General features: G+C 60.8%; 1 protein-coding gene across 1 annotated transcript in view; it reads left to right on the plus strand.

Annotated features, from left to right (window-relative positions):
* LOC147091144 (calmodulin-binding transcription activator 1-like) overlaps positions 1-26010 on the plus strand; it is a 126216-nt gene that overhangs the window by 24921 nt on the left and 75285 nt on the right. The window contains exon 2 of the mRNA XM_085977613.1: positions 14876-14979. Coding sequence (XP_085833739.1) covers positions 14876-14979 — 104 coding nt within the window. The remainder of the gene's footprint in view (positions 1-14875; positions 14980-26010) is intronic.

Below are 26010 nucleotides of genomic sequence, written 5' to 3' on the forward strand. Positions count from 1 at the left end.
AGATCTGTCTGCGGCAGGTAACTCAGTCAGTGAATAGCAGCGCTGCTTGGTTTGCGGGGCAGTACCCGGGCGTTTCACTGGGGGCGCGGGGAGTTTGTTGGTTTATATAAAGGCGTTGCTGCTCTTTTTTTTTTAATCACTAAGCCTGTGGAAATGATTCTGGGAACACCTCCAGAGGTGAAGGCTGTGGTCTGGGCCGTGTGCTACCATTGTCAGCGCAGTGCCGTGTAGAGCCAGGACAGTCTCCCCAAGTGACCACTCGCTGCGCTACAATCGGTTTGGGTCGATTGGGCTTATACTCGCTGGAGTTTAGAAGAATGAGAGGGGATCTCATTGAAACTTATAAAATTCTAACAGGACTAGACAGACTAGATGCAGGAAGGATGTTCCCGATGGTCGGGGAGTCCAGAACCAGGGGTCACAGTCTAAGGATAAGGGGTAAGCCATTTAGGACTGAGATGAGGAGGAATTTCTTCACCCAGGGAGTGGTGAACCTGTGGAATTCTCTACCACAGAAGGCAGTTGAGGCCAATTCATTAAATATATTCAAGAAGGAGTTGGATATATTTCTTAAGGCTAAAGGGATCAAGGGATATGGGGAGAAGGCAGGGACCGGGTACTGAATTTGGATGATCAGCCATGATCTCATTAAATGGCAGCGCAGGCTCGAGGGGCCGAATGGCCGACTCCTGCTCCTATCTTCTATGAAACACACCGAGGGCCGAGTGTGACCGAGGGCCATCTGAAGTCTGCCTTGTTGCGAGGCCCTCTTCCAGCGCCTACTCTAAGTGGCAGCATCAGAAGCAATGAGGACAGGATCCCGAGCCGCATTCTATCCAATTTTAGTTCACTTCCCACCTCCCTTCTGAAGAAGCCCCTGACACCTGCCCAGTGCTTCCTCCGCTCGCCCGGCTGGCTTTGGCAACTCGGTGACCCAGTGCTTTGGTGTCTTCCTCAGATTGTTTCCCATGAGCAATGAATTCCGTTACAGAATGTTTCAGCGCCTTAGACGAGTTTTTCCCGCGCCTCAGTTGGTCCATGCTGGAGTTGGAAGTTCGATCTGGTTCCGTGTTGTAAAGGCGCTGGTCAAAGATCGAAGGTCTGGTTCGGAGAGTGCCATCGCCCGGACACTGGGCTCCGGGGAACCAGTCAAGCCTGGTGTGTGTGTTTGAGGAAATACATTTCCCCATGTGGAGTTCCACTGGGTGTCCATCAGCCTGGGAGTGGACAGCCTGGACCCAGGACCTGCCATCGCCGCTCTACACTGGCCAGCAGGAGGCGGTGCTGAGGTATGGGAGCCATCTTTGTCCTGCGGGTGTGGAGGCTCCCAGCCTCAACGCAGTGATGCTGGGCTGGGCATTCGCAGTCTGGGGGCGGGGGGGGGGGGGGCATTTAGTCGCTTGCAGTGACTGTGTAGCAGCTGCTGTCCACCGCATCTTACTTGGCTACACGGTGAATGGGAGTACTTGGGCTGTTTGTGATCATTGGTCGGCAGCACGGTATGGTAGCATAGAGGTTATGTTACTGGACTAGTAACCCAGAGGTCTGGACTAGTAATCCGGAGAGGTGAGTCCAAATCCTACCAAGGCAGCTGGGGAATTTAAATTCAGATAATTAAATAAATCTGTGATTTCAAAAAATCTAGTAAACCAGCGGGTTGTTGTAAAAACCCATCTGGAAATCTGCTGTCCTGTGACTCCAAACCCACAGCAATGTGCCCTCTGAAATGGCCCAGCAAGCCAATCAGTTGGAGCACTGTGTGCAGCTTTGGTCTCCTTACTTAAGAAAGGATGTTCTTGCCATGGAGGGAGTGCAGCGAAGGTTCACCAGACTGATTCCTGGGATGGCAGGACTGTCGTATGAGGAGAGATTGGGCCGACTGGGCCTGTATTCACTCGAGTTTAGAAGAATGAGAGGGGATCTCATGGAAACATATAAAATTCTGACAGGGCTAGACAGACTGGATGCAGGGAGAATGTTTCCCCTGGCTGGGGGGTCTGGAACGAGGGGTCTCAGTCTCAGGATACAGGGTAGGACATTTAGGACTGAGATCAGGAGAAATGCCTTCACTCAGAGGGTGGTGAACCTGTGGAATTCTCTACCACAGAAGGCTGTGGAGGCCAAGTCACTGAATATATTTAAGAAGGAGATCGATAGATTTCTGGACACAAAAGACATCAAGGGGTATGGGGAGCGAGCGGGAATATGCTATTGAGATCGAGGATCAGCTATGATTACATTGAATGGCGGAGCAGGCTCGAAGGGCCGAATGGCCCACTCCTGCTCCTATTTTTCTATATTTCTATAAGGTGGCTCACTACCACCTTCTCCAGGGCAATTAGCAATGGGCAGGAAATGCTGGCCTTGCCAATTACGCCCACATCTTACGAACGAATAAAAAAAAAAGTGATGGCCTTTACATCTCTGTGATCAGGGGCATTGAGTTTGAAGCGTGGTCACTATTTTCGCCAGAGGTGATGGGTTTCAGAGTCCCCGGGAGTTGGTGTGGAGCTGGGAGAAACGGGAACTGTCCTCCGGTTAGTGAGTGACGGGACACCGTGCAGTGCTGGCACTGGCCTTGCTCGGCATGTTGGTACCTGAAGAATGAAGGGACTTACATTTCTATAGCGCCTTTCACTGCCCCGGGACGTCCCAAATTGCTTTACACCCAATGACGTGTAGACACTGTTGTACTGTAGGAAACGCGGCAGCCAATTTGCGCACAGCAAGATCCCACAAACAACAACGTGATAATGACCAAATAATCTGTTTTAGTGAAGTTGGTAGAGGGATAAATATTGGCCCAGAACACCAGGGAGCACTCCCCCTGCAGCTCTTTGAAATACTGCCATGGGATCTTTTACGTCCACCTGAGAGGGCAGACGGGCCCTCTGTTTAACGTCTCATCCGGAAGATGGTACTTCCGACAGTGCGGCACTCCCACAGTGCGGCACTCCCTCAGTGCTGCCCCTCCGACAGTGCGGCTCTCCCTCAGTACTGCCACTCCGACAGTGCGGCTCTCCCTCAGTACTGCCCCTCCGACAGTGCGGCGCTCCCTCAGTACTGCCCCTCCGACAGTGCGGCACTCCCTCAGAACTGCCCCTCCAACAGTGCAGCGCTCCCTCAGTACTGCCCCTCCGACAGTGCAGTGCTCCCTCAGTACTGCCCCTCCGACAGTGCGGCACTCCCTCAGAACTGCCCCTCCGACAGTGCAGCGCTCCCTCAGTACTGCCCCTCCGACAGTGCAGTGCTCCCTCAGTACTGCCCCTCCGACAGTGCAGTGCTCCCTCAGTACTGCCCCTCCGACAGTGCAGCGCTCCCTCAGAACTGCCCCTCCGACAGTGCGGCGCTCCCGCAGTACTGCCCCTCCGACAGTGCGGCGCTCCCTCAGAACTGCCCCTCCGACAGTGCGGCGCTCCCGCAGTACTGCCCCTCCGACAATGCGGCGCTCCCTCAGTACTGCCCCTCCGTCAGTGCAGCGCTCCCTCAGTACTGCTTCTCTGAAAGTGCGGCACTCCCTCAGTGCTGCCCCTCCGACAGTGCAGCGCTCCCTCAGTACTGCTTCTCTGAAAGTGCGGCACTCCCTCAGTACTGCCCCTCCGACAGTGCGGCGCTCCCTCAGAACTGCCCCTCCAACAGTGCAGCGCTCCCTCAGTACTGCCCCTCCGACAGTGCAGTGCTCCCTCAGTACTGCCCCTCCGACAGTGCGGCACTCCCTCAGAACTGCCCCTCCGACAGTGCAGCGCTCCCTCAGTACTGCCCCTCCGACAGTGCAGTGCTCCCTCAGTACTGCCCCTCCGACAGTGCAGTGCTCCCTCAGTACTGCCCCTCCGACAGTGCAGCGCTCCCTCAGAACTGCCCCTCCGACAGTGCGGCGCTCCCGCAGTACTGCCCCTCCGACAGTGCGGCGCTCCCTCAGAACTGCCCCTCCGACAGTGCGGCGCTCCCGCAGTACTGCCCCTCCGACAATGCGGCGCTCCCTCAGTACTGCCCCTCCGTCAGTGCAGCGCTCCCTCAGTACTGCTTCTCTGAAAGTGCGGCACTCCCTCAGTGCTGCCCCTCCGACAGTGCAGCGCTCCCTCAGTACTGCTTCTCTGAAAGTGCGGCACTCCCTCAGTGCTGCCCCTCCGACAGTGCGGCGTGCCCTCAGTCCTGCCCCTCCGACAGTGCAGCGCTCCCCTCAGTACTGCCCCTCCGACAGTGCGGCGCTCCCCTCAGTACTGCCCCTCCGACAGTGCGGCGCTCCCTCAGTACTGCCCCTCCGACAGTGCGGCGCTCCCTCAGTACTGCCCCTCCGACAGTGCGGCGCTCCCTCAGTACTGCCCCTCCGACAGTGCGGCGCTCCCCTCAGTACTGCCCCTCCGACAGTGCGCCGCTCTCTCAGTACTGCCCCTCCGACAGTGCGCCACTCTCTCAGTACTGCCCCTCCGACAGTGCGGCGCTCCCTCAGTACCGCCCCTCCGACAGTGCGGCGCTCCCTCAGTACTGCCCCTCCGACAGTGCGGCGCTCCCTCAGTACTGCCCCTCCGACAGTGCGGCGCTCTCTCAGCATTGTCCCTCTAACAGTGCGGCACTCTCAGTACTGCCCCTCCAACAGTGCAGCGCTCCCTCAGTACTGCCCCTCCGACAGTGCGGCGCTCCCTCAGTACTGCCCCTCCGACAGTGCGGCGCTCCCCTCAGTACTGCCCCTCCGACAGTGCGCCGCTCTCTCAGTACTGCCCCTCCGACAGTGCGCCGCTCTCTCAGTACTGCCCCTCCGACAGTGCGCCGCTCTCTCAGTACTGCCCCTCCGACAGTGCGGCGCTTCCTCAGTACTGCCCCTCCGACAGTGCGGCACTCCCTCAGTACTGCCCCTCCGACAGTGCGGCACTCCATCAGTACTGCCCCTCCGACAGTGCGGCACTCCCTCAGTACTGCCCCTCCGACAGTGCGGCACTCCCTCAGTACTGCCCCTCCGACAGTGCGGCACTCCCTCAGTACTGCCCCTCCGACAGTGCGGCACTCCCTCAGTACTGCCCCTCCGACAGTGCGGCGCTCTCTCAGTACTGCCCCTCCGACAGTGCGGCGCTCCCTCAGTACCCGCCCCTCCGACAGTGCGGCGCTCCCTCAGTACTGCCCCTCCGACAGTGCGGCGCTCCCTCAGTACTGCCCCTCCGACAGTGCGGCGCTCTCTCAGCATTGTCCCTCTAACAGTGCGGCACTCTCAGTACTGCCCCTCCAACAGTGCAGCGCTCCCTCAGTACTGCCCCTCCGACAGTGCGGCGCTCCCTCAGTACTGCCCCTCCGACAGTGCGGCGCTCCCCTCAGTACTGCCCCTCCGACAGTGCGCCGCTCTCTCAGTACTGCCCCTCCGACAGTGCGCCGCTCTCTCAGTACTGCCCCTCCGACAGTGCGCCGCTCTCTCAGTACTGCCCCTCCGACAGTGCGGCGCTCCCTCAGTACTGCCCCTCCGACAGTGCGGCGCTCCCCTCAGTACTGCCCCTCCGACAGTGCGCCGCTCTCTCAGTACTGCCCCTCCGACAGTGCGCCGCTCTCTCAGTACTGCCCCTCCGACAGTGCGCCGCTCTCTCAGTACTGCCCCTCCGACAGTGCGGCGCTTCCTCAGTACTGCCCCTCCGACAGTGCGGCACTCCCTCAGTACTGCCCCTCCGACAGTGCGGCACTCCATCAGTACTGCCCCTCCGACAGTGCGGCACTCCCTCAGTACTGCCCCTCCGACAGTGCGGCACTCCCTCAGTACTGCCCCTCCGACAGTGCGGCACTCCCTCAGTACTGCCCCTCCGACAGTGCGGCACTCCCTCAGTACTGCCCCTCCGACAGTGCGGCGCTCTCTCAGTACTGCCCCTCCGACAGTGCGGCGCTCCCTCAGTACCGCCCCTCCGACAGTGCGGCGCTCCCTCAGTACTGCCCCTCCGACAGTGCGGCGCTCCCTCAGTACTGCCCCTCCGACAGTGCGGCGCTCTCTCAGCATTGTCCCTCTAACAGTGCGGCACTCTCAGTACTGCCCCTCCAACAGTGCAGCGCTCCCTCAGTACTGCCCCTCCGACAGTGCGGCGCTCCCTCAGTACTGCCCCTCCGACAGTGCGGCGCTCCCCTCAGTACTGCCCCTCCGACAGTGCGCCGCTCTCTCAGTACTGCCCCTCCGACAGTGCGCCGCTCTCTCAGTACTGCCCCTCCGACAGTGCGCCGCTCTCTCAGTACTGCCCCTCCGACAGTGCGGCGCTTCCTCAGTACTGCCCCTCCGACAGTGCGGCACTCCCTCAGTACTGCCCCTCCGACAGTGCGGCACTCCATCAGTACTGCCCCTCCGACAGTGCGGCACTCCCTCAGTACTGCCCCTCCGACAGTGCGGCACTCCCTCAGTACTGCCCCTCCGACAGTGCGGCACTCCCTCAGTACTGCCCCTCCGACAGTGCGGCGCTCCCTCAGTACCGCCCCTCCGACAGTGCGGCGCTCCCTCAGTACTGCCCCTCCGACAGTGCGGCACTCCCTCAGTACTGCCCCTCCGACAGTGCGGCGCTCTCTCAGCACTGCACTTAGTGTCGACCTGGATTTTGTGCTCAAGTCAACGGCGTGGGAATAGAGCCCACGACCTTCTGACTCAGAGGTGAGCATGCTACCCACTAACCACGGCTGACAGTGAATACACGTCGGTGTTGTGTGATGCTCTGCCTGTGTCTTACGCACTGCAGGTGGACATGGTATGAGGATTTCACACTGCCAACACTGTAACCCACTGGGATCACCCGTTCATTATCCAACAGCAACTGCAGCAAAGCTTCAAGCCCAGTTAACGTGAGCTACAAGTTATATATGCTGCTTATTTGTAGTATTGTGCACCTGTATATACAGTAACGTGACAAACCTTAGTTATAGCTAGTAATCTTCCTAAATAACATAATCCATGGATTAACTAGCACCGTCCCCAGCAAGTCTTGCTTAGAGCCTCAAACAGGATCCAGATGTTCAGTAGGATAGCCTGTCGCTATCATTTTAATTCACCGCCCCATTCCCACTCGGACCTCACCGTCCTTGGCCTCTTGCATTGTTCCACGGAAGCTCAACGTAAGCTCGAGGAACAGCACCTCATCTTCCGATGAGACACGTTACAGCCTTCCGGACTCAATATCGAGTTCAACAATTTCAGATCATAACCTCGGCCCCTGTTACATTTTTACTTATTTTTTTTCCACCCCTTTGTTTTGGGTCTTCCCTCCCCCCCCCCACCTTTCCTTTATTTCTCTCTCCCACATGGCAGCTGTCTCTCATCCTGCCAGTACACTTCACACCTAATCTGAGCCATCTTTTGTCTCCACTGTCCTATTACCATCTCGTCTGGTTTTGAATACCTCTTAATGTCTCTTCACTTCTCTTTTGTTCTATCGCAGCCCTGTCTTCGATCTATTTTATTTCCTTTCCAGTTTTGAAAAAGGGTTAGACCCGAAACGTCGACTCTTAATTTCTCTCCACGGATGTTGCCTGGCCTGCTGATTTTTTCCAGCATTTTCTGTTGTTATTCCAGATGTTCAGTGTTGTAACGGGACTTATTTGATGAATGTCTAGTGCCTGTCCCCTCGTGCACCTCGTCCCCCCCCCCCCCCGCGCGCCCCGTCCACCCCCCGTGCGACCCGTTGTTGTCCCCGCCACCCCCCCCCCCCCCCCATGCCCAAGGTGTTGGGGGCTGTAAGGTATCAGCGTAGAACCCTGAACCTTGTTGGCTCTGTGTCCTGGGCTGTAACTGTTGCGACACCTCTAGGGTCGAAGATTGCTTAACACAAACGCTGACCGCTGTGAGAATGTCAGGGCCCCGAGTCCTGGGGGAAGTGAGGGCGCACCCTTCTCCGACAGTGTCCCTTACCCAGCTATCTGCCAGGATGAAGCCCTCCTTATTCACAGATTGAATGTGTGAGAGAGGGTTGGCAGTGCAGTTGGCAGGGGCGCTGGGTGAGTGTGTGGGCGAGGGGAGGACGATAGCCTGCTTTTCCTCTTGGGCCCCCCGCTGTCCCCTTGCCTGGAGCTTCCTCTGCCTGTCACAAGGAAGTGAGTGCCTGGATCAGGGGCAGGTCTGGGAGGGCCTTCAGGCTCCACTGGTGCTTTTTATAAAGCTCTCCAGCTTGGTGTTTACGTGGTTACCAAAGAGACCCTTCGCTGTGAAAGGGATCCGTCTCTCAAAACTTGGGTTGCAGGCCAGTCTGTGAACCTGATACCCTGGCTTGGTCCCGTCTGCAAACCCAACTCATAGATCAGGAGCATCAGCTGTGGATCGGGGCGAGAGCAAGCACATCATATCCACACATTGTACAGTCACAACCACATCTCACCTTCATATCCACACATCGCACGGTCATATCAGACTGATCAGAAGCAATAAAGAAAGTTCCTTGTCTGCACTCACTGCCCGACAGGCTGATCAGGGCCTAGCCTCCCTCCTCCTGCCTGACAGGCTCCGGACCCAGCCTCCCTCCCTCCTGCCCCACAGGCTCCGGACCCAGCCTCCCTCCCTCCTGCCCGACAGGCTCCGGGCCCGGCCTCCCTCCTCCTGCCTGACAGGCTCCGGGCCCGGCCTCCCTCCTCCTGCCCCACAGGCTCCGGGCCCGGCCTCCCTCCTCCTGCCCGACAGGCTCCAGGCCCGGCCTCCCTCCCTCCTCCTGCCCCACAGGCTCCGGGCCCGGCCTCCCTCCTCCTGCCCGACAGGCTCCAGGCCCGGCCTCCCTCCCTCCTCCTGCCCCATAGGCTCCGGGCCGGGCCTCCCTCCCTCCTCCTGCCCCACAGGCTCCGGGCCCGGCCTCCCTCCTCCTGCCCCACAGGCTCCGGGCCCGGCCTCCCTCCTCCTGCCCCACAGGCTCCGGACCCGGCCTCCCTCCTCCTGCCCCACAGGCTCCGGGCCCGGCCTCCCTCCTCCTGCCCCACAGGCTCCAGGCCCGGCCTCCCTCCTCCTGCCCCACAGGCTCCAGGCCCGACCTCCCTCCCTCCTCCTGCCCCATAGGCTCCGGGCCGGGCCTCCCTCCTTCCTCCTGCCCCACAGGCTCCGGGCCCGGCCTCCCTCCTCCTGCCCCACAGGCTCCGGGCCCGGCCCTCCCTCCTCCTGCCCCACAGGCTCCAGGCCCGGCCTCCCTCCTCCTGCCCCACAGGCTCCAGGCCCGGCCTCCCTCCCTCCTGCCCGACAGGCTCCGGGCCTGGCCTCCCTCCTCCTGCCCCACAGGCTCCGGGCCCGGCCTCCCTCCTCCTGCCTGACAGGCTCCGGACCCGGCCTCCCTCCCTCCTGCCCCACAGGCTCCGGACCCAGCCTCCCTCCCTCCTGCCCGACAGGCTCCGGGCCCGGCCTCCCTCCTCCTGCCTGACAGGCTCCGGGCCCGGCCTCCCTCCTCCTGCCCCACAGGCTCCGGGCCCGGCCTCCCTCCTCCTGCCCGACAGGCTCCAGGCCCGGCCTCCCTCCCTCCTCCTGCCCCACAGGCTCCGGGCCCGGCCTCCCTCCTCCTGCCCCACAGGCTCCAGGCCCGGCCTCCCTCCCTCCTGCCCGACAGGCTCCGGGCCTGGCCTCCCTCCTCCTGCCCCACAGGCTCCGGGCCCGGCCTCCCTCCTCCTGCCCGACAGGCTCCAGGCCCGGCCCTCCCTCCTCCTGCCCCACAGGCTCCGGGCCCGGCCTCCCTCCTCCTGCCCGACAGGCTCCAGGCCCGGCCTCCCCTCCCTCCTCCTGCCCCATAGGCTCCGGGCCGGGCCTCCCTCCCTCCTCCTGCCCCACAGGCTCCGGGCCCGGCCTCCCTCCTCCTGCCCCACAGGCTCCGGGCCCGGCCTCCCTCCTCCTGCCCGACAGGCTCCAGGCCCGGCCTCCCTCCCTCCTGCCCGACAGGCTCCGGGCCTGGCCTCCCTCCTCCTGCCCGACAGGCTCCGGGCCCGGCCTCCCTCCTCCTGCCCGACAGGCTCCAGGCCCGGCCTCCCTCCTCCTGCCCCACAGGCTCCGGGCCCGGCCTCCCTCCTCCTGCCCGACAGGCTCCGGGCCCGGCCTCCCTCCCTCCTCCTGCCCCACAGGCTCCGGGCCCGGCCTCCCTCCTCCTGCCCCACAGGCTCCGGGCCCGGCCTCCCTCCTCCTGCCCGACAGGCTCCAGGCCCGGCCTCCCTCCCTCCTCCTGCCCCATAGGCTCCGGGCCGGGCCTCCCTCCCTCCTCCTGCCCCACAGGCTCCGGGCCCGGCCTCCCTCCTCCTGCCCCACAGGCTCCGGGCCCGGCCTCCTCCTCCTGCCCCACAGGCTCCGGGCCCGGCCTCCCTCCTCCTGCCCCACAGGCCCCCGGACCCGGCCTCCGTCCTCCTGCCCCACAGGCCCCGGACCCGGCCTCCCTCCTGCCCCACAGGCTCCGGGCCCGGCCTCCCTCCTCCTGCCCCACAGGCCCCGGACCCGGCCTCCCTCCTCCTGCCCCACAGGCTCCGGGCCCGGCCTCCCTCCTCCTGCCCGACAGGCCCCAGACCCGGCCCTCCCTCCTCCTGCCCCACAGGCCCCGGACCCGGCCTCCCTCCTGCCCCACAGGCTCCGGGCTCGGCCTCCCTCCTCCTGCCCGACAGGCCCCAGACCCCGGCCTCCCTCCTCCTGCCCCACAGGCCCCGGGCCCGGCCTCCCTCCTCCTGCCCGACAGGCTCCGGGCCCGGCCTCCCTCCTGCCCCACAGGCTCCGGGCCCGGCCTCCCTCATCCTGCCCCACAGGCCCCGGACCCGGCCTCCCTCCTGCCCCACAGGCTCCGGGCCCGGCCTCCCTCCTGCCCCACAGGCTCCGGGCCCGGCCTCCCTCCTGCCCGACAGGCTCCGGGCCCGGCCCTCCCTCCTGCCCGACAGGCTCCGGGCCCGGCCTCCCTCCTCCTGCCCCACAGGCTCCAGGCCCGACCTCCCTCCCTCCTCCTGCCCCATAGGCTCCGGGCGGGCCTCCCTCCTTCCTCCTGCCCCACAGCTCCGGGCCCGGCCTCCCTCCTCCTGCCCCACAGGCTCCGGGCCCGGCCTCCCTCCTCCTGCCCCACAGGCTCCAGGCCCGGCCTCCCTCCTCCTGCCCACAGGCTCCAGGCCCGGCCTCCCTCCCTCCTGCCCGACAGGCTCCGGGCCTGGCCTCCCTCCTCCTGCCCCACAGGCTCCGGGCCCGGCCTCCCTCCTCCTGCCTGACAGGCTCCGGACCCGGCCTCCCTCCCTCCTGCCCCACAGGCTCCGGACCCAGCCTCCCTCCCTCCCTCCTGCCCGACAGGCTCCGGGCCCGGCCTCCCTCCTCCTGCCTGACAGGCTCCGGGCCCGGCCTCCCTCCTCCTGCCTCACAGGCTCCGGGCCCGGCCTCCCTCCTCCTGCCCGACAGGCTCCAGGCCCGGCCTCCCTCCCTCCTCCTGCCCCATAGGCTCCGGGCCGGGCCTCCCTCCCTCCTCCTGCCCCACAGGCTCCGGGCCCGGCCTCCCTCCTCCTGCCCCACAGGCTCCGGGCCCAGCCTCCCTCCTCCTGCCCCACAGGCTCCAGGCCCGGCCTCCCTCCCTCCTGCCCGACAGGCTCCGGGCCTGGCCTCCCTCCTCCTGCCCCACAGGCTCCGGGCCCGGCCTCCCTCCTCCTGCCCGACAGGCTCCAGGCTCCGGCCTCCCTCCTCCTGCCCCACAGGCTCCGGGCCCGGCCTCCCTCCTCCTGCCCGACAGGCTCCGGGCCCGGCCTCCCTCCCTCCTCCTGCCCCACAGGCTCCGGGCCCGGCCTCCTCCTCCTGCCCCACAGGCTCCGGGCCCGGCCTCCCTCCTCCTGCCCCACAGGCCCCGGGCCCCGGCCTCCCTCCTCCTGCCCCACAGGCCCCGGGCCCGGCCTCCCTCCTCCTGCCCCACAGGCTCCGGGCCCGGCCTCCCTCCTCCTGCCCCACAGGCTCCGGGCCCGGCCTCCCTCCTCCTGCCCGACAGGCCCCGGGCCCGGCCTCCCTCCTCCTGCCCCACAGGCTCCGGGCCCGGCCTCCTCCCTCCTCCTGCCCCACAGGCTCCAGGCCCGGCCTCCCTCCTGCCCCACAGGCTCCGGGCCCGGCCTCCCTCCTCCTGCCCCACAGGCTCCGGGCCCCGGCCTCCCTCCTCCTGCCCCACAGGCTCCGGGCCCGCCTCCCTCCTCCTGCCCGACAGGCTCCGGGCCCCGGCCTCCCTCCTCCTGCCCCACAGGCCCCGGACCCGGCCCTCCGTCCTCCTGCCCCACAGGCCCCGGACCCGGCCTCCCTCCTGCCCCACAGGCTCCGGCCCGGCCTCCCTCCTCCTGCCCCACAGGCCCCGGACCCGGCCTCCCTCCTCCTGCCCCACAGGCTCCGGGCCCGGCCTCCCTCCTCCTGCCCGACAGGCCCCAGACCCGGCCTCCCTCCTCCTGCCCCACAGGCCCCGGACCCGGCCTCCCTCCTGCCCCACAGGCTCCGGGCTCGGCCTCCCTCCTCCTGCCCGACAGGCCCCAGACCCGGCCTCCCTCCTCCTGCCCCACAGGCCCCGGACCCGGCCTCCCTCCTGCCCCACAGGCTCCGGGCCCAGCCTCCCTCCTCCTGCCCCCACAGGCTCCGGGCCCGGCCTCCCTCCTCCTGCCCGACAGGCTCCGGGCCCGGCCCTCCCTCCTGCCCCACAGGCTCCGGGCCCGGCCTCCCTCATCCTGCCCCACAGGCCCCGGACCCGGCCTCCCTCCTGCCCCACAGGCTCCGGGCCCCGGCCTCCCTCCTGCCCCACAGGCTCCGGGCCCGGCCTCCCTCCTGCCCGACAGGCTCCGGGCCCGGCCTCCCTCCTGCCCGACAGGCTCCGGGCCCGGCCTCCCTCCTGCCCCACAGGCTCCGGGCCCGGCCTCCCTCCTGCCCCACAGGCCCCGGGCCCGGCCTCCCTCCTGCCCCACAGGCTCCGGGCCCGGCCTCCCTCCTCCTGCCCCACAGGCCCCGGACCCGGCCTCCCTCCTGCCCCACAGGCTCCGGGCCCGGCCTCCCTCCTCCTGCCCCACAGACCCCGGACCCGGCCTCCCTCCTCCTGCCCCACAGGCTCCGGACCCGGCCCTCCCTCCTCCTGCCCCACAGGCCCCGGACCCGGCCTCCCTCCTACACTCCTCCCGTTCCCTGCCACCCCAGCCTCAGTGTGAGCCTGTAAGGGCAGCACCTGCGGCCCACTCCCTGGAGGCTGCCTGTCTCTAATGGAATGGATTTGTGGATTGAGATTTACCGGCAGTAAACAGCAGGAGTGTTCAGTGCAGAATAAACTGCCAGGGTGCGTAGGTGGGAAAGCTTCCTGGAATTATTTCAGGCAAAGTAATATGGAGATTTGTGAATATTTCCAAAAAAAATCCCCTTCTCCACATTCGTCACAACTGTTGCCATAGCAACTCCCAACAGCCAGATCACTGTCAATTTATTCAACATTTTCCTGTTTTTCTAAAGCAGAGAATGCGAGAAACGGGGACAAAGGCAGTGATGATGAGGGAAAGTCGGTGAGAGCCAAATACAGAATTAGAGGGAGGGCGATGTGAGGAATTATCAGTTTCTGCTCAAGGGCCGTGCTGTCTGTTAAACGGTCGATGCATTTCCATGTGCTCTTGGCAGTAAAAGCGAATCTGTGGCTCCGCAGTCGTTGCCCGCTCCGCGGAACTGAAGATATTCCGGGACCAGCTGCTCCACTGTGTTCAGCAACGGTAGAAAGGGTTACGGAACCAAGGCGGGTAGATGGAGATGAGATGCAGATCAGCTGCGATTTACTTGAACGGCGTAACAGGCTCGAGGGGCCGAACGGCCTCTTCCTGTTCCTGTGTAACAGACTCGAGGGGCTGAATGGCCTCCTCCTGTTCCTGTGTAACAGGCTCGAGGGGCTGAATGGCCTCCTCCTGTTCCTGTGTAACAGGCTCGAGGGGCTGAATGGCCTCTTCCTGTTCCTGTGTAAAAGGCTCAAGGGGCTGAATGGGCTCCTCCTGTTCCTGTGTAACAGGCTCGAGGGGCTGAATGGGCCTCCTCCTGTTCCTGTGTAAAAGGCTCGAGGGGCTGAACGGCCTCCTCCTGTTCCTGTGTAACAGGCTCGAGGGGCTGAATGGGCCTCCTCCTGTTCCTGTGTAACAGACTCGAGGGGCTGAATGGCCTCCTCCTGTTCCTGTGTTACAGGCTCGAGGGGCTGAATGGGCCTCCTCCTGTTCCTGTGTAACAGACTCGAGGGGCTGAATGGCCTCCTCCTGTTCCTGTGTAACAGGCTCGAGGGGCTGAATGGGCCTCCTCCTGTTCCTGTGTAACAGACTCGAGGGGCTGAATGGCCTCCTCCTGTTCCTGTGTAACAGGCTCGAGGGGCTGAACGGCCTCCTCCTGTTCCTGTGTAACAGGCTTGAGGGGCTGAATGGCCTCCTCCTGTTCCTGTGTAACAGGCTCGAGGGGCCGAACGACCTCCTCCTGTTCCTGTGTAACAGGCTCGAGGGGCCGAACGGCCTCCTCCTGTTCCAGTGTAACAGGCCCAAGGGGCTGAATGGGCCTCCTCCTGTTCCTGTGTAACAGGCTCGAGGGGCTGAACGGACTCCTCCTGTTCCTGGGGAACAGTCTTGAGGGGCTGAATGGCCTCCTCCTGTTCCTGTGTAACAGGCTCGAGGGGCTGAATGGCCTCCTCCTGTTCCTGTGTAACAGGCCCGAGGGGCTGAATGGGCCTCCTCCTGTTCCTGTTCCAAAGACACGTTAGGTGGTAGTGCCTGGGTATCTTTGCTCTGTACCAGACTCGGCTCCACCTGACACTGAGCACGATAAGTGGATAATTCTTTCACTCGATCAGCACATTTCATTTAAACATAGAAAGTAACTTGAACAAAGAAATGGAAATGAGTTCCTCCCTGAGCCATCTATTCCAAACAGTATGCTGGCCTGAGAGTTCCTGCTCGCACTAATGTTACCTTCCTTCTCTTTCAGAAAATAACAATCATACCAAGGTGTTTTTACCCAACAAACTGATGGACTGTTTACCAAAATGTGCGGCCCTGCCTAAGGAGAGACAGCGGTGGAACACCAACGAGGCAAGTGTCAGGTCAAAATCCAGGAGCCCCAGGAACGCTAAACCCTCATCTGTGTCGTGTCCCCTCCAGACTCTACCATTCCAATACTGCCCGGGCCGGCCTCCCACCTCCCATTCCAATACTGCCCGGGCCGGCCTCCCACCTCCCATTCCAAGACTGCCCGGGCCGGCCTCCCACCTCCCATTCCAACACTGCCCGGGCCGACCTCCCACCTCCCATTCCAACGCTGCCCGGGCCGGCCTCCCACCTCCCATTCCAACACTGCCCGGGCCGGCCTCCCACCTCCCATTCCAAGACTGCCCGGGCCGGCCTCCCACCTCCCATTCCAACACTGCCCGGGCCGGCCTCCCACCTCCCATTCCAACACTGCCCGGGCCGGCCTCCCACCTCCCATTCCAACACTGCCCGGGCCGGCCTCCCACCTCCCATTCCAACGCTGCCCGGGCCGGCCTCCCACCTCCCATTCCAACACTGCCCGGGCTGGCCTCCCACCTCCCATTCCAACACTGCCCGGGCCGGCCTCCCACCTCCCATTCCAACACTGCCCGGGCCGGCCTCCCACCTCCCATTCCAACACTGCCCGGGCCGGCCTCCCACCTCCCATTCCAACGCTGCCCGGGCCGGCCTCCCACCTCCCATTCCAACACTGCCCGGGCCGGCCTCCCACCTCCCATTCCAACACTGCCCGGGCCGGCCTCCCACCTCCCATTCCAACACTCTCCGGGTCGGCCTCCCAGCTCCCGCCCTCCGTAAACTTCAGCTCATCCCAAACTCTGCTGCCCCCGTGTCCTAACTCACACCGAGTCCCGTTCACCCATCACCCCCTGTGCTCACTGCCCCGTGTCCTAACTCACACCCAGTCCCATTCACCCATCACCCCCTGTGCTCACTGCCCCGTGTCCTAACTCACACCGAGTCCCGTTCACCCATCACCCCCTGTGCTCACTGCCCCGTGTCCTAACTCACCCCGAGTCCCGTTCACTCATCACCCCCGGTGCTCACTGCCCCGTGTCCTAACTCACACCCAGTCCCGTTCACCCATCACCCCCTGTGCTCACTGCCCCATGTCCTAACTCACACCCAGTCCCGTCCACCCATCACCCCCTGTGCTCACTGCCCCGTGTCCTAACTCACACCTAGTCCCGTTCACCCATCACCCCCTGTGCTCACTGCCCCGTGTCCTAACTCACACCCAGTCCCGTTCACCCATCACCCCCTGTGCTCACTGCCCCGTGTCCTAACTCTCACCCAGTCCCGTTCACCCATCACCCGCTGTGCTCACTGCCCCGTGTCCTAACTCACACCAAGTCCCGTTCACCCATCACCCCCTGTGCTCACTGCCCCGTGTCCTAACTCACACCCAGTCCCGTTCACCCAACACCCCCTGTGCTCACTGCCCCGTGTCCTAACTCACACCAAGTCCCGTTCACCCATCACCCCCTGTGCTCACTGCCCCGTGTCCTAACTCACACCAAGTCCCGTTCACCCATCACCCCCTGTGCTCACTGCCCCGTGTCCTAACTCACACCCAGTCCCGTTCACCCATCACCCCCTGTGCTCACTGCCCCGTGTCCTAACTCACACCCAGTCCCGTTCACCCATCACCCCCTGTGCTCACTGCCCCGTGTCCTAACTCACACCCAGTCCCGTTCACCTATCACCCCCTGTGCTCACTGCCCCGTGTCCTAACTCGCCTCGAGTCCCGTTCACCCATCACCCCCTGTGCTCACTGCCCCGTGTCCTAACTCACACCCAGTCCCGTTCACCCATCACCCCCTGTGCTCACTGCCCCGTGTCCTAACTCACACCAAGTCCCGTTCACCCATCACCCCCTGTGCTCACTGCCCCGTGTCCTAACTCACACCCAGTCCCGTTCACCCATCACCCCCTGTGCTCACTGCCCCGTGTCCTAACTCACCCCGAGTCCCGTTCACCCATCACCCCCGGTGCTCACTGCCCCGTGTCCTAACTCACCCCGAGTCCCGTTCACCCATCACCCCCGGTGCTCACTGCCCCGTGTCCTAACTCACACCGAGTCCCGTTGACCCATCACCCCCTGTGCTCACTGCCCCGTGTCCTAACTCACACCCAGTCCCGTTGACCCATCACCCCCTGTGCTCACTGCCCCGTGCCCTAACTCACACCCAGTCCCGTTCACCCATCACCCCCTGTGCTCACTGCCCCGTGTCCTAACTCACACCCAGTCCCGTTCACCCATCACCCACTGTGCTCACTGCCCCGTGTCCTAACTCGGCCCCAGTCCCGTTCACCCATCACCCCCCCCCGCGTGCTCGCTGACCTACACTGGCTCCCAGTCTGGCGACGCCTCAATTTAAAAATTCTTATCCTGGCTTTCAAATCTCTCCATGGCCCTTGCCCTTCCCTATCTCTGTAATCTCCTCCAGCCCCACAAACCTCCGAGATCTCTGCGCTCCTCCAATTCTGGCCTCTTGTGCCTCCCCCGATATCCATCGCTCCACCATTGGCGGCCGTGCCTTCAACTGCCTGGGCCCTAAGCTCTGGAATTCCCTCTCAACCTCCCCCAAGTCCTTTGACCTCCCCGCCTGTAAGAAAGCCTAGTTTTCAGCCTCTTTCCTTGTCCAGGAGGTTAGCACTGACACCAGTTGCTTACAGGCTTGGTGGTTTTATATTACAGACAATTCAATTCAATTCAAATCGCTTTATTGGCATGATAAGGTACATCTTATGTTGCCAAAGCATCGAAAAACATTTATGGTTGAACACATAAACGCAGATCTATTCATACAGTGTACAAACAGATATATCCCTGAGTGTATAAATATACATTCGTATAATTTGTATATACTCTTTTCTTATATTTAGTGGTTGTCCCTCTGTTTATGGCAAGCTGTAACATAGTGTGCCGCTAAGGTTACACAGACACAGGAGTTTGCAATTTCTTTTGGGGGTCGTTCCCATACCCCCCCCCCACTCGAGCACTCTGTCTCGGACAATAACAAATGACCCTGAATGGGTTAAGGCCGAACCTTTGAAATGCAAAGCTTTTAGTCCGAGGCCTCACCACGTTGTGACATTCGATGTCTGCAGATAAAGTCTTACAACTACTGGATCTCTTGCTGTGCCATCAACATTCATGCGGTCCGGAAACCCATGGTCCCCTGTTTTCAAGAAAAGAGAACGACAGAGACTCCATTGTGGCGCTTCCCAAGAGCCCAAGGGGTTAACTGTCAATTCACGATTCCCTTCTGTCACCTTGGGGAAATAGCCATTCGAATTAAGAAACTTAAAATTGAATAAGCCCAATATATATTTACAATCAGAAAAGTTGTTGCGTGGTGAATTAAAAACCCCTGTCGGTGAAAAGGGTTAACCTCTTTGTATGTTTAGAAGATATCAGCAGACCCAATTGCGTCACTTCACGTTAGTTTTTTCAAAAACTTTGCCGAATGAGAATGAAGCAAACTCCATTTTACCTTTTTTTCCCCAAAGTCTTAGGATCTTTGTGCAAGTTTTAAAGGTACAATCAAACGTTTTATTAATCCTTAGGAATTGAAAAACAGCAGAAATAATTAGTAACATCGCTATTAACTACATCCTCATCGGGGAAGGCAGGTTTTTTAGATTAAGCTCCTATTGTGGTTGAAGCTTTTAGCATTAAGGTGTGTCCAAACCTTTCATTTTATTAACTCTTCGGTCCGTTAGTTTGGTCCAATTACAAGACGTCTGCAGATTGTTGCCGTAGAGATAGCGATCCATCCTCGGGTTTTCATTTTCTGACCACAGTCAATCACAAGATCAGTGGGTGCTGTCAGTTTACTCACCCCGAGTGCACTCCATTGCAACCAAGATGATCAAACAAGCAGAATCACCTCATGCCCCAAAATATTCCACTTCAAATCACTGAACATTTAATCCATTCAAAACTGGCAATTTTTTTTACGTGATCGCCTCCAGCCTGCGGTTCGAGAGCTCCACATACTTTACAATAACCCGGAGACCTGCTGCCACAATGAAAGTCAGGTTTCACAATTTAACAGGTTCGTTAACCTCAATAATTCCAATTTAATTCAGACCAATATATTATTAACTAAACTCAATGCAGAACAGAAAATAATCAAAATAGCACGTGCTTACAAAACCCCAGTAAATTACGCCATCGTTCTCTCTTGGTCTTCAGGCACATTTCCAAATGACTGTAAAATACTGAATGTAACTGAAGAAAAACGTTAGTCTTCACAAGCTAAATCTTCACAACCTTCTCACACATTGGAAAAGCGGCGGAGCCACAGCACCGGCACTGAAACATTCACACATTTAAAGAGGCAGTGCGGTGAAAACAACGTAACTCCTGCAGTTTGTGACAGCCGAACCTTTCCTGTTCTCCTTCCTTGTTCCATCATATTTAGTGCCTTTTCTCTCAAACCAAGTTACACTTTCTGGTGATTGCTACTTAGCCCCATTTGGAAAAAGAGTCCATTATAACCGAGACGTACTGGTCACCTTTCTGAATCCGGTGAAATGGGCCAATGTAATCGATCTGCACATTTCTCCACGGGCCATGGATGCTGGGACATGGCCCGTGGGCGTTTTAACTCTGGGCCCGGGGGGTTTTAACTCTGGGCCGGGGGGGTTTTAATTCTGGGCCCAGGGGGGGGTTTTAACTCTGGGCCGGGGGGGGTTTTAACTCTGGGCCCGGGGGGTTTTAACTCTGGGCCGGGGGGGTTTTAACTCTGGGCCCAGGGGGGGGTTTTAACTCTGGGCCGGGGGGGGTTTTAACTCTGGGCCCGGGGGGTTTTAACTCTGGGCCGGGGGGGTTTTAACTCTGGGCCCAGGGGGGGGTTTTAACTCTGGGCCGGGGGGGGTTTTAACTCTGGGCCCGGGGGGTTTTAACTCTGGGCCGGGGGGGTTTTAACTCTGGGCCGGGGGGGGTTTTAACTCTGGGCCCAGGGGGGGTTTTAACTCTGGGCCCAGGGGGGGTTTTAACTCTGGGCCGGGGGGGTTTTAACTCTGGGCCCAGGGGGGGTTTTAACTCTGGGCCGGGGGGGTTTTAACTCTGGGCCCAGGGGGGGTTTTAACTCTGGGCCCAGGGGGGTTTTAACTCTGGGCCGGGGGGGTTTTAACTCTGGGCCCAGGGGGGGTTTTAACTCTGGGCCCAGGGGGGGGGTTTTAACTCTGGGCCCAGGGGGGGTTTTAACTCTGGGCCCGGGGGGGTTTTAACTCTGGGCCCAGGGGGCGTTTTAACTCTGGGCCCAGGGGGCGTTTTAACTCTGGGCCCGGGGCCATACTGGGCACACATGAGGCAGTCATTAGTAATGGCATTCAGGGTCTTGTTTTAAAATTTGTTTCTGGGATGTGGGCGTCGCTGGTAAGGCCCAGCATTTATTGCCCATCCCTAGTTGCCCTCGAGAAGGTGGTGGTGAGCCGCCTTCTTGAACCACTGCAGTCCGTGTGGTGAAGGTGCTCCCACAGTGCTGTTCGGGAGGGAGTTCCAGGACTTTTGATCGAGCGACGATGAAGGAACGGCCAATATACCTCTCAGTCAGGATGGTGTGTGACTTGGAGGGGAACTTGGAGGTGGTGGTGTTCCCATGCGCCTGCTGCCCTTGTCCTTCTAGGTGGAAGAGGTCGTGGGTTTGGGAGGTGCTGTTGAAGAAGCCTTGGCGAGTTGCTGCAGTGCATCTTGTAGATGGTACACACTGCAGCTACGGTGCGCCGGTGGTGGAGGGAGTGAATGTTTAAGGTGGTGGATGGGGTGCCAATCAAGCAGGCTGCTTTGTCCTGGATGGTGTCGAGCTTCTTGAGTGTTGTTGGAGCTGCACTCATCCAGGCAAGTGGAGAGTATTCCGTCACACTCCTGACTTGTGCCTTGTAGGTGGTGGAAAGTGGTGTGATCCAGACAAGGCAACCGCACCTGCTGCACGAACCTCTGGACCAGGCTGTCGTCCTTCTGATACCCACTGGGGGTGTGGGCTCAATGCACCACCTCATTAGAAGTGACTGTGGGACCGCCCATTCACCCTGACAAAATCACGCGATACTGTTCTTTTCTGTTAAAGGCATCTTTGGGCCATGAGCTCTCACCTTTGATCGCTGCCTGGACTGATTTAATCCGAGGGCCCTCCGCCCGCACCCCTGCGAGATCACTTGGAACGTTAGTTATCTGGCTGTGGGTGGTTCTCGCACTTCTAGGGCAACCTTGAACTTCTTGGCTAGCTGATCTGCCCTGCCATTCTCACTGGCCCCGGGGGCGATTTTAGAATGGGCTTGGACTTCGACCACCCCTCAGGGCTGTTGCCTCCTCTCAGCCTCTGTCAGAATCTACTGGATCATACATCGGCTTTACCGCACAGAAACAGGCCATTCGGCCCAACCAGTTTATGCTCCACTCGAGCCTCCTCCCGTCTTTCCTCATCTCAATCTATCAGCATAACCCTCTATTCCCTTCTCCCTCATACGCTCATCTAACTGCCCCTTAAATGCATCTATACTATTCGCTTCCACCACTCCCTGTGGTAGCGAGTTCCACATTCTCATCACTCTCTGGGTAAAGAAACATAGAAGATAGGAGCAGGAGTCGGCCATTCGGCCCCTCGAGCCTGCTCCGCCATTCAATGAGAACATGGCTGATCATCCAAATTCAGTACCCTGTCCCTGCTTTCTCCCCATATCCCTGGATCCCTTTAGCCTTAAGAAATATATCCAACTCCTTCTTGAATATATTTAATGAATTGGCCTCCACTGCCTTCTGTGGTAGAGAATTCCACAGGTTCACCACTCTCTGGGTGAAGAAATTCCTCCTCATCTCAGTCCTAAATGGCTTACCCCTTATCCTTAGACTGTGACCCCTGGTTCTGGACTCCCCCGCCATCGGGAACATCTTTCCAAACCTAGTCTGTCTAGTCCTGTTCGAATTTTATAAGTTTCAATGAGATCCCCTCTCATTCTTCTAAACTCCAGCGAATATAAGCCTAATCGACCCACTCTCTCTTCATACGTCATTCCTGCCATCCCAGGTATCAGTCTGGTGAATCTTCGCTGCACTCCCTCCATGGCAAGAACATCTTTCCTCAGATAGGCGACCAAAACTGCACAGAATACTCAAGGTGTGGTCTCACCAAGGCCCTGTACAACTGCAGCAAGACATCCTTGCTCCTGTACTTGAACCCTCTTGCTATGAAGGCCAACATACCATTTGTCTTCTTAACCACCTGCTGCACCTGCATGCTTACCTTCAGCGACTGGTGCACAAGGACACCCAGGTCTCGTTGCACTTCCCCTTGCCATTCAGATAATAATCTGCCTTCCTGTTTTTGCCACCAAAGTGGATAACCTCGCATTTATCCACATTATACTGCATCTGCCCGATCACCCAACCTGTCCAAATCATCCTGGAGTTTCTCGGCATCCTCCTCACAGCACACACGCCCACCCAGCTTTGTGTCGTCTGCAAACTTGGAGATATTGCATCTAGTTCCCTCGTCTAGATCATTAATATATACAATATTGTGAAAGAAGTTTCTCCCGAATTCCCTACTGGATTTCTTGGTGACTATCTTATATTGATGGCCTCTAGTTTTGCTCTTCCCCCACAAGTGGAAACACTCTCTCTGTATCCACTCTATCAAAACCTTTCATAATTTTAAAGACCTCTATTAGGTCACTCCTCAGCCGTCTCTTTTCAAGAGAAAAGAGACCCAGCCTGTTCACCCTTTCCCGATTGGTATCACATTCTGCCAAAGGCAACGTGTTACTGTCCTCAGAAGTGAACCCTCTATTATTCCAAATAACTTCTTGCTTATCAATACCTCGGGGCGAGGGGAGGAGTCGCTCTCCGTACCTCGGGGGGCGAGGGGAGGAGTCGCTCTCAGTACCTCAGGGAGCGAGGGGAGGAGTCGCTCTCAGTACCTCAGGGAGCGAGGGGAGGAGTCGCTCTCAGTACCTCAGGTGGTGAGGGGAGGAGTCGCTCTCAGTACCTCAGGGGGTGGGGAGGAGTCGCTGTCAGTACCTCGGGGCGAGGGGAGGAGTCGCTCTCAGTACCTCAGGGCGAGGGGAGGAGTCGCTCTCCGTACCTCAGGGGGCGAGGGGAGGAGTCGCTCTCAGTACCTCAGGTGGCGAGGGGCGGAGTCGCTCTCAGTACCTCGGGGCGAGGGGAGGAGTCGCTCTCAGTACCTCGGGGCGGGGAGGAGTCGCTCTCAGTACCTCAGGGGGCGAGGGGAGGAGTCGCTCTCAGTACCTCGGGGCGAGGGGAGGAGTCGCTCTCAGTACCTCAGGTGGTGAGGGGAGGAGTCGCTCTCAGTACCTCAGGGGGCGAGGGGAGGAGTCGCTGTCAGTACCTCGGGGTGGGGAGGAGTCGCTCTCAGTACCTCAGGGGGCGAGGGGAGGAGTCGCTGTCAGTACCTCAGGGCGAGGGGAGGAGTCGCTCTCAGTACCTCGGGGCGAGGGGAGGAGTCGCTCTCAGTACCTCAGGGAGCGAGGGGAGGAGTCGCTCTCAGTACCTCAGGGGGCGAGGGGAGGAGTCGCTCTCAGTACCTCAGGGGGCGAGCGGAGGAGTCGCTCTCAGTACCTCAGGGCGAGGGGAGGAGTCGCTCTCAGTACCTCAGGGGGCGAGGGGAGGAGTCGCTCTCAGTACCTCGGGGCGAGGGGAGGAGTCGCTCTCAGTACCTCAGGGCGAGGGGAGGAGTCGCTCTCAGTACCTCAGGGCGAGGGGAGGAGTCGCTCTCAGTACCTCAGGGGGCGAGGGGAGGAGTCGCTGTCAGTACCTCGGGGTGGGGAGGAGTCGCTCTCAGTACCTCAGGGGGCGAGGGGAGGAGTCGCTCTCAGTACCTCGGGGCGAGGGGAGGAGTCGCTCTCAGTACCTCAGGGGGTGGGGAGGAGTCGCTCTCAGTACCTCAGGGGGTGGGGAGGAGTCGCTCTCAGTACCTCAGGGGGTGGGGAGGAGTCGCTCTCAGTACCTCAGGTGGTGGGGAGGAGTCGCTCTCAGTACCTCGGGGCGAGGGGAGGAGTCGCTCTCAGTACCTCAGGGGGTGGGGAGGAGTCGCTCTCAGTACCTCAGGGGGTGGGGAGGAGTCGCTCTCAGTACCTCAGGTGGTGGGGAGGAGTCGCTCTCAGTACCTCAGGGCGAGGGGAGGAGTCGCTGTCAGTACCTCGGGGGGCGAGGGGAGGAGTCGCTCTCAGTACCTCAGGGGGCGAGGGGAGGAGTCGCTCTCAGTACCTCGGGGCGAGGGGAGGAGTCGCTCTCCGTACCTCGGGGTGGGGAGGAGTCGCTCTCAGTACCTCAGGGCGAGGGGAGGAGTCGCTCTCAGTACCTCAGGGAGCGAGGGGAGGAGTCGCTCTCAGTACCTCAGGGGGCGAGGGGAGGAGTCGCTGTCAGTACCTCAGGGCGAGGGGAGGAGTCGCTCTCAGTACCTCAGGGGGCGAGGGGAGGAGTCGCTGTCAGTACCTTGGGGGGCGAGGGGAGGAGTCGCTCTCCGTACCTCAGGGCGAGGGGAGGAGTCGCTCTCAGTACCTCGGGGGGCGAGGGGAGGAGTCGCTCTCAGTACCTCAGGGGGCGAGGGGAGGAGTCGCTCTCCGTACCTCAGGGCGAGGGGAGGAGTCGCTCTCAGTACCTCGGGGGGCGAGGGGAGGAGTCGCTCTCAGTACCTCAGGGCGAGGGGAGGAGTTGCTCTCAGTACCTCGGGGTGGGGAGGAGTCGCTCTCAGTACCTCGGGGCGAGGGGAGGAGTCGCTCTCAGTACCTCGGGGGGCGAGGGGAGGAGTCGCTCTCCGTACCTCGGGGCGAGGGGAGGAGTCGCTCTCCGTACCTCGGGGGGCGAGGGGAGGAGTCGCTCTCAGTACCTCGGGGCGAGGGGAGGAGTCGCTCTCCGTACCTCGGGGTGGGGAGGAGTCGCTCTCAGTACCTCGGGGCGAGGGGAGGAGTCGCTCTCAGTACCTCGGGGCGGGGAGGAGCCGCTCTCAGTACCTCAGGGCGAGGGGAGGAGTCGCTCTCAGTACCTCAGGGGGTGAGGGGAGGAGTCGCTCTCCGTACCTCGGGGTGGGGAGGAGTCGCTCTCAGTACCTCAGGGCGAGGGGAGGAGTCGCTCTCAGTACCTCAGGGCGAGGGGAGGAGTCGCTCTCAGTACCTCGGGGCGAGGGGAGGAGTCGCTCTCAGTACCTCAGGGGGCGAGGGGAGGAGTCGCTCTCAGTACCTCAGGGGGCGAGGGGAGGAGTCGCTCTCAGTACCTCGGGGCGAGGGTAGGAGTCGATCTCAGTATCTCAGGGGGCGAGGGGAGGAGTCGCTCTCAGTACCAGAGGGGGCGAGGGGAGGAGTCGCTCTCAGTACCTCAGGGCGAGCGGAGGAGTCGCTCTCAGTACCTCAGGGGGCGAGGGGAGGAGTCGCTCTCAGTACCTCAGGGGGCGAGGGGAGGAGTCGCTCTCAGTACCTCAGGGGGCGAGGGGAGGAGTCGCTCTCAGTACCTCGGGGGGCGAGGGGAGGAGTCGCTCTCAGTACCTCAGGGGGCGAGGGGAGGAGTCGCTCTCAGTACCTCGGGGCGAGCGGAGGAGTCGCTCTCAGTACCTCAGGGCGAGCGGAGGAGTCGCTCTCAGTACCTCAGGGCGAGCGGAGGAGTCGCTCTCAGTACCTCAGGGCGAGCGGAGGAGTTGATCTCAGTACCTCAGGGGGCGAGGGGAGGAGTCGATCTCAGTATCTCAGGGGGCGAGGGGAGGAGTCGCTGTCAGTACCTCAGGGCGAGCGGAGGAGTCGCTCTCAATAGCAGGTCTCGGACCTGCAGTAACCAGACGAAGAAAACAGTGCTTTGTAAACGTTTGAATTGATTTGAAATGAGGCCATGCAGTTTCAATTTAAACTACCTAAAGTAATAGCAGTTTTTAGCTGTAATCCAATTAAAACAAAGTGCTTTGAAAAGTTCGAATTGATCTACTACCAGACACCATAGCAACCGTAACTTCAAGGCTGAATCTTCTTTGAAAAAAACTCCCTCGGTTTTTCCACAGTTGAACAAGTGAACTTCCATCAGAATAAATCCATACCGGCGTCTTTTAACTCAAAATGTAA

The sequence above is a fragment of the Somniosus microcephalus genome, unplaced genomic scaffold (assembly GCF_052327205.1).
Source record: "Somniosus microcephalus isolate GS21.2 unplaced genomic scaffold, FLI_Smic_1.0 unresolved_chr4, whole genome shotgun sequence".
NCBI classification, from domain to species: domain Eukaryota; kingdom Metazoa; phylum Chordata; class Chondrichthyes; order Squaliformes; family Somniosidae; genus Somniosus; species Somniosus microcephalus.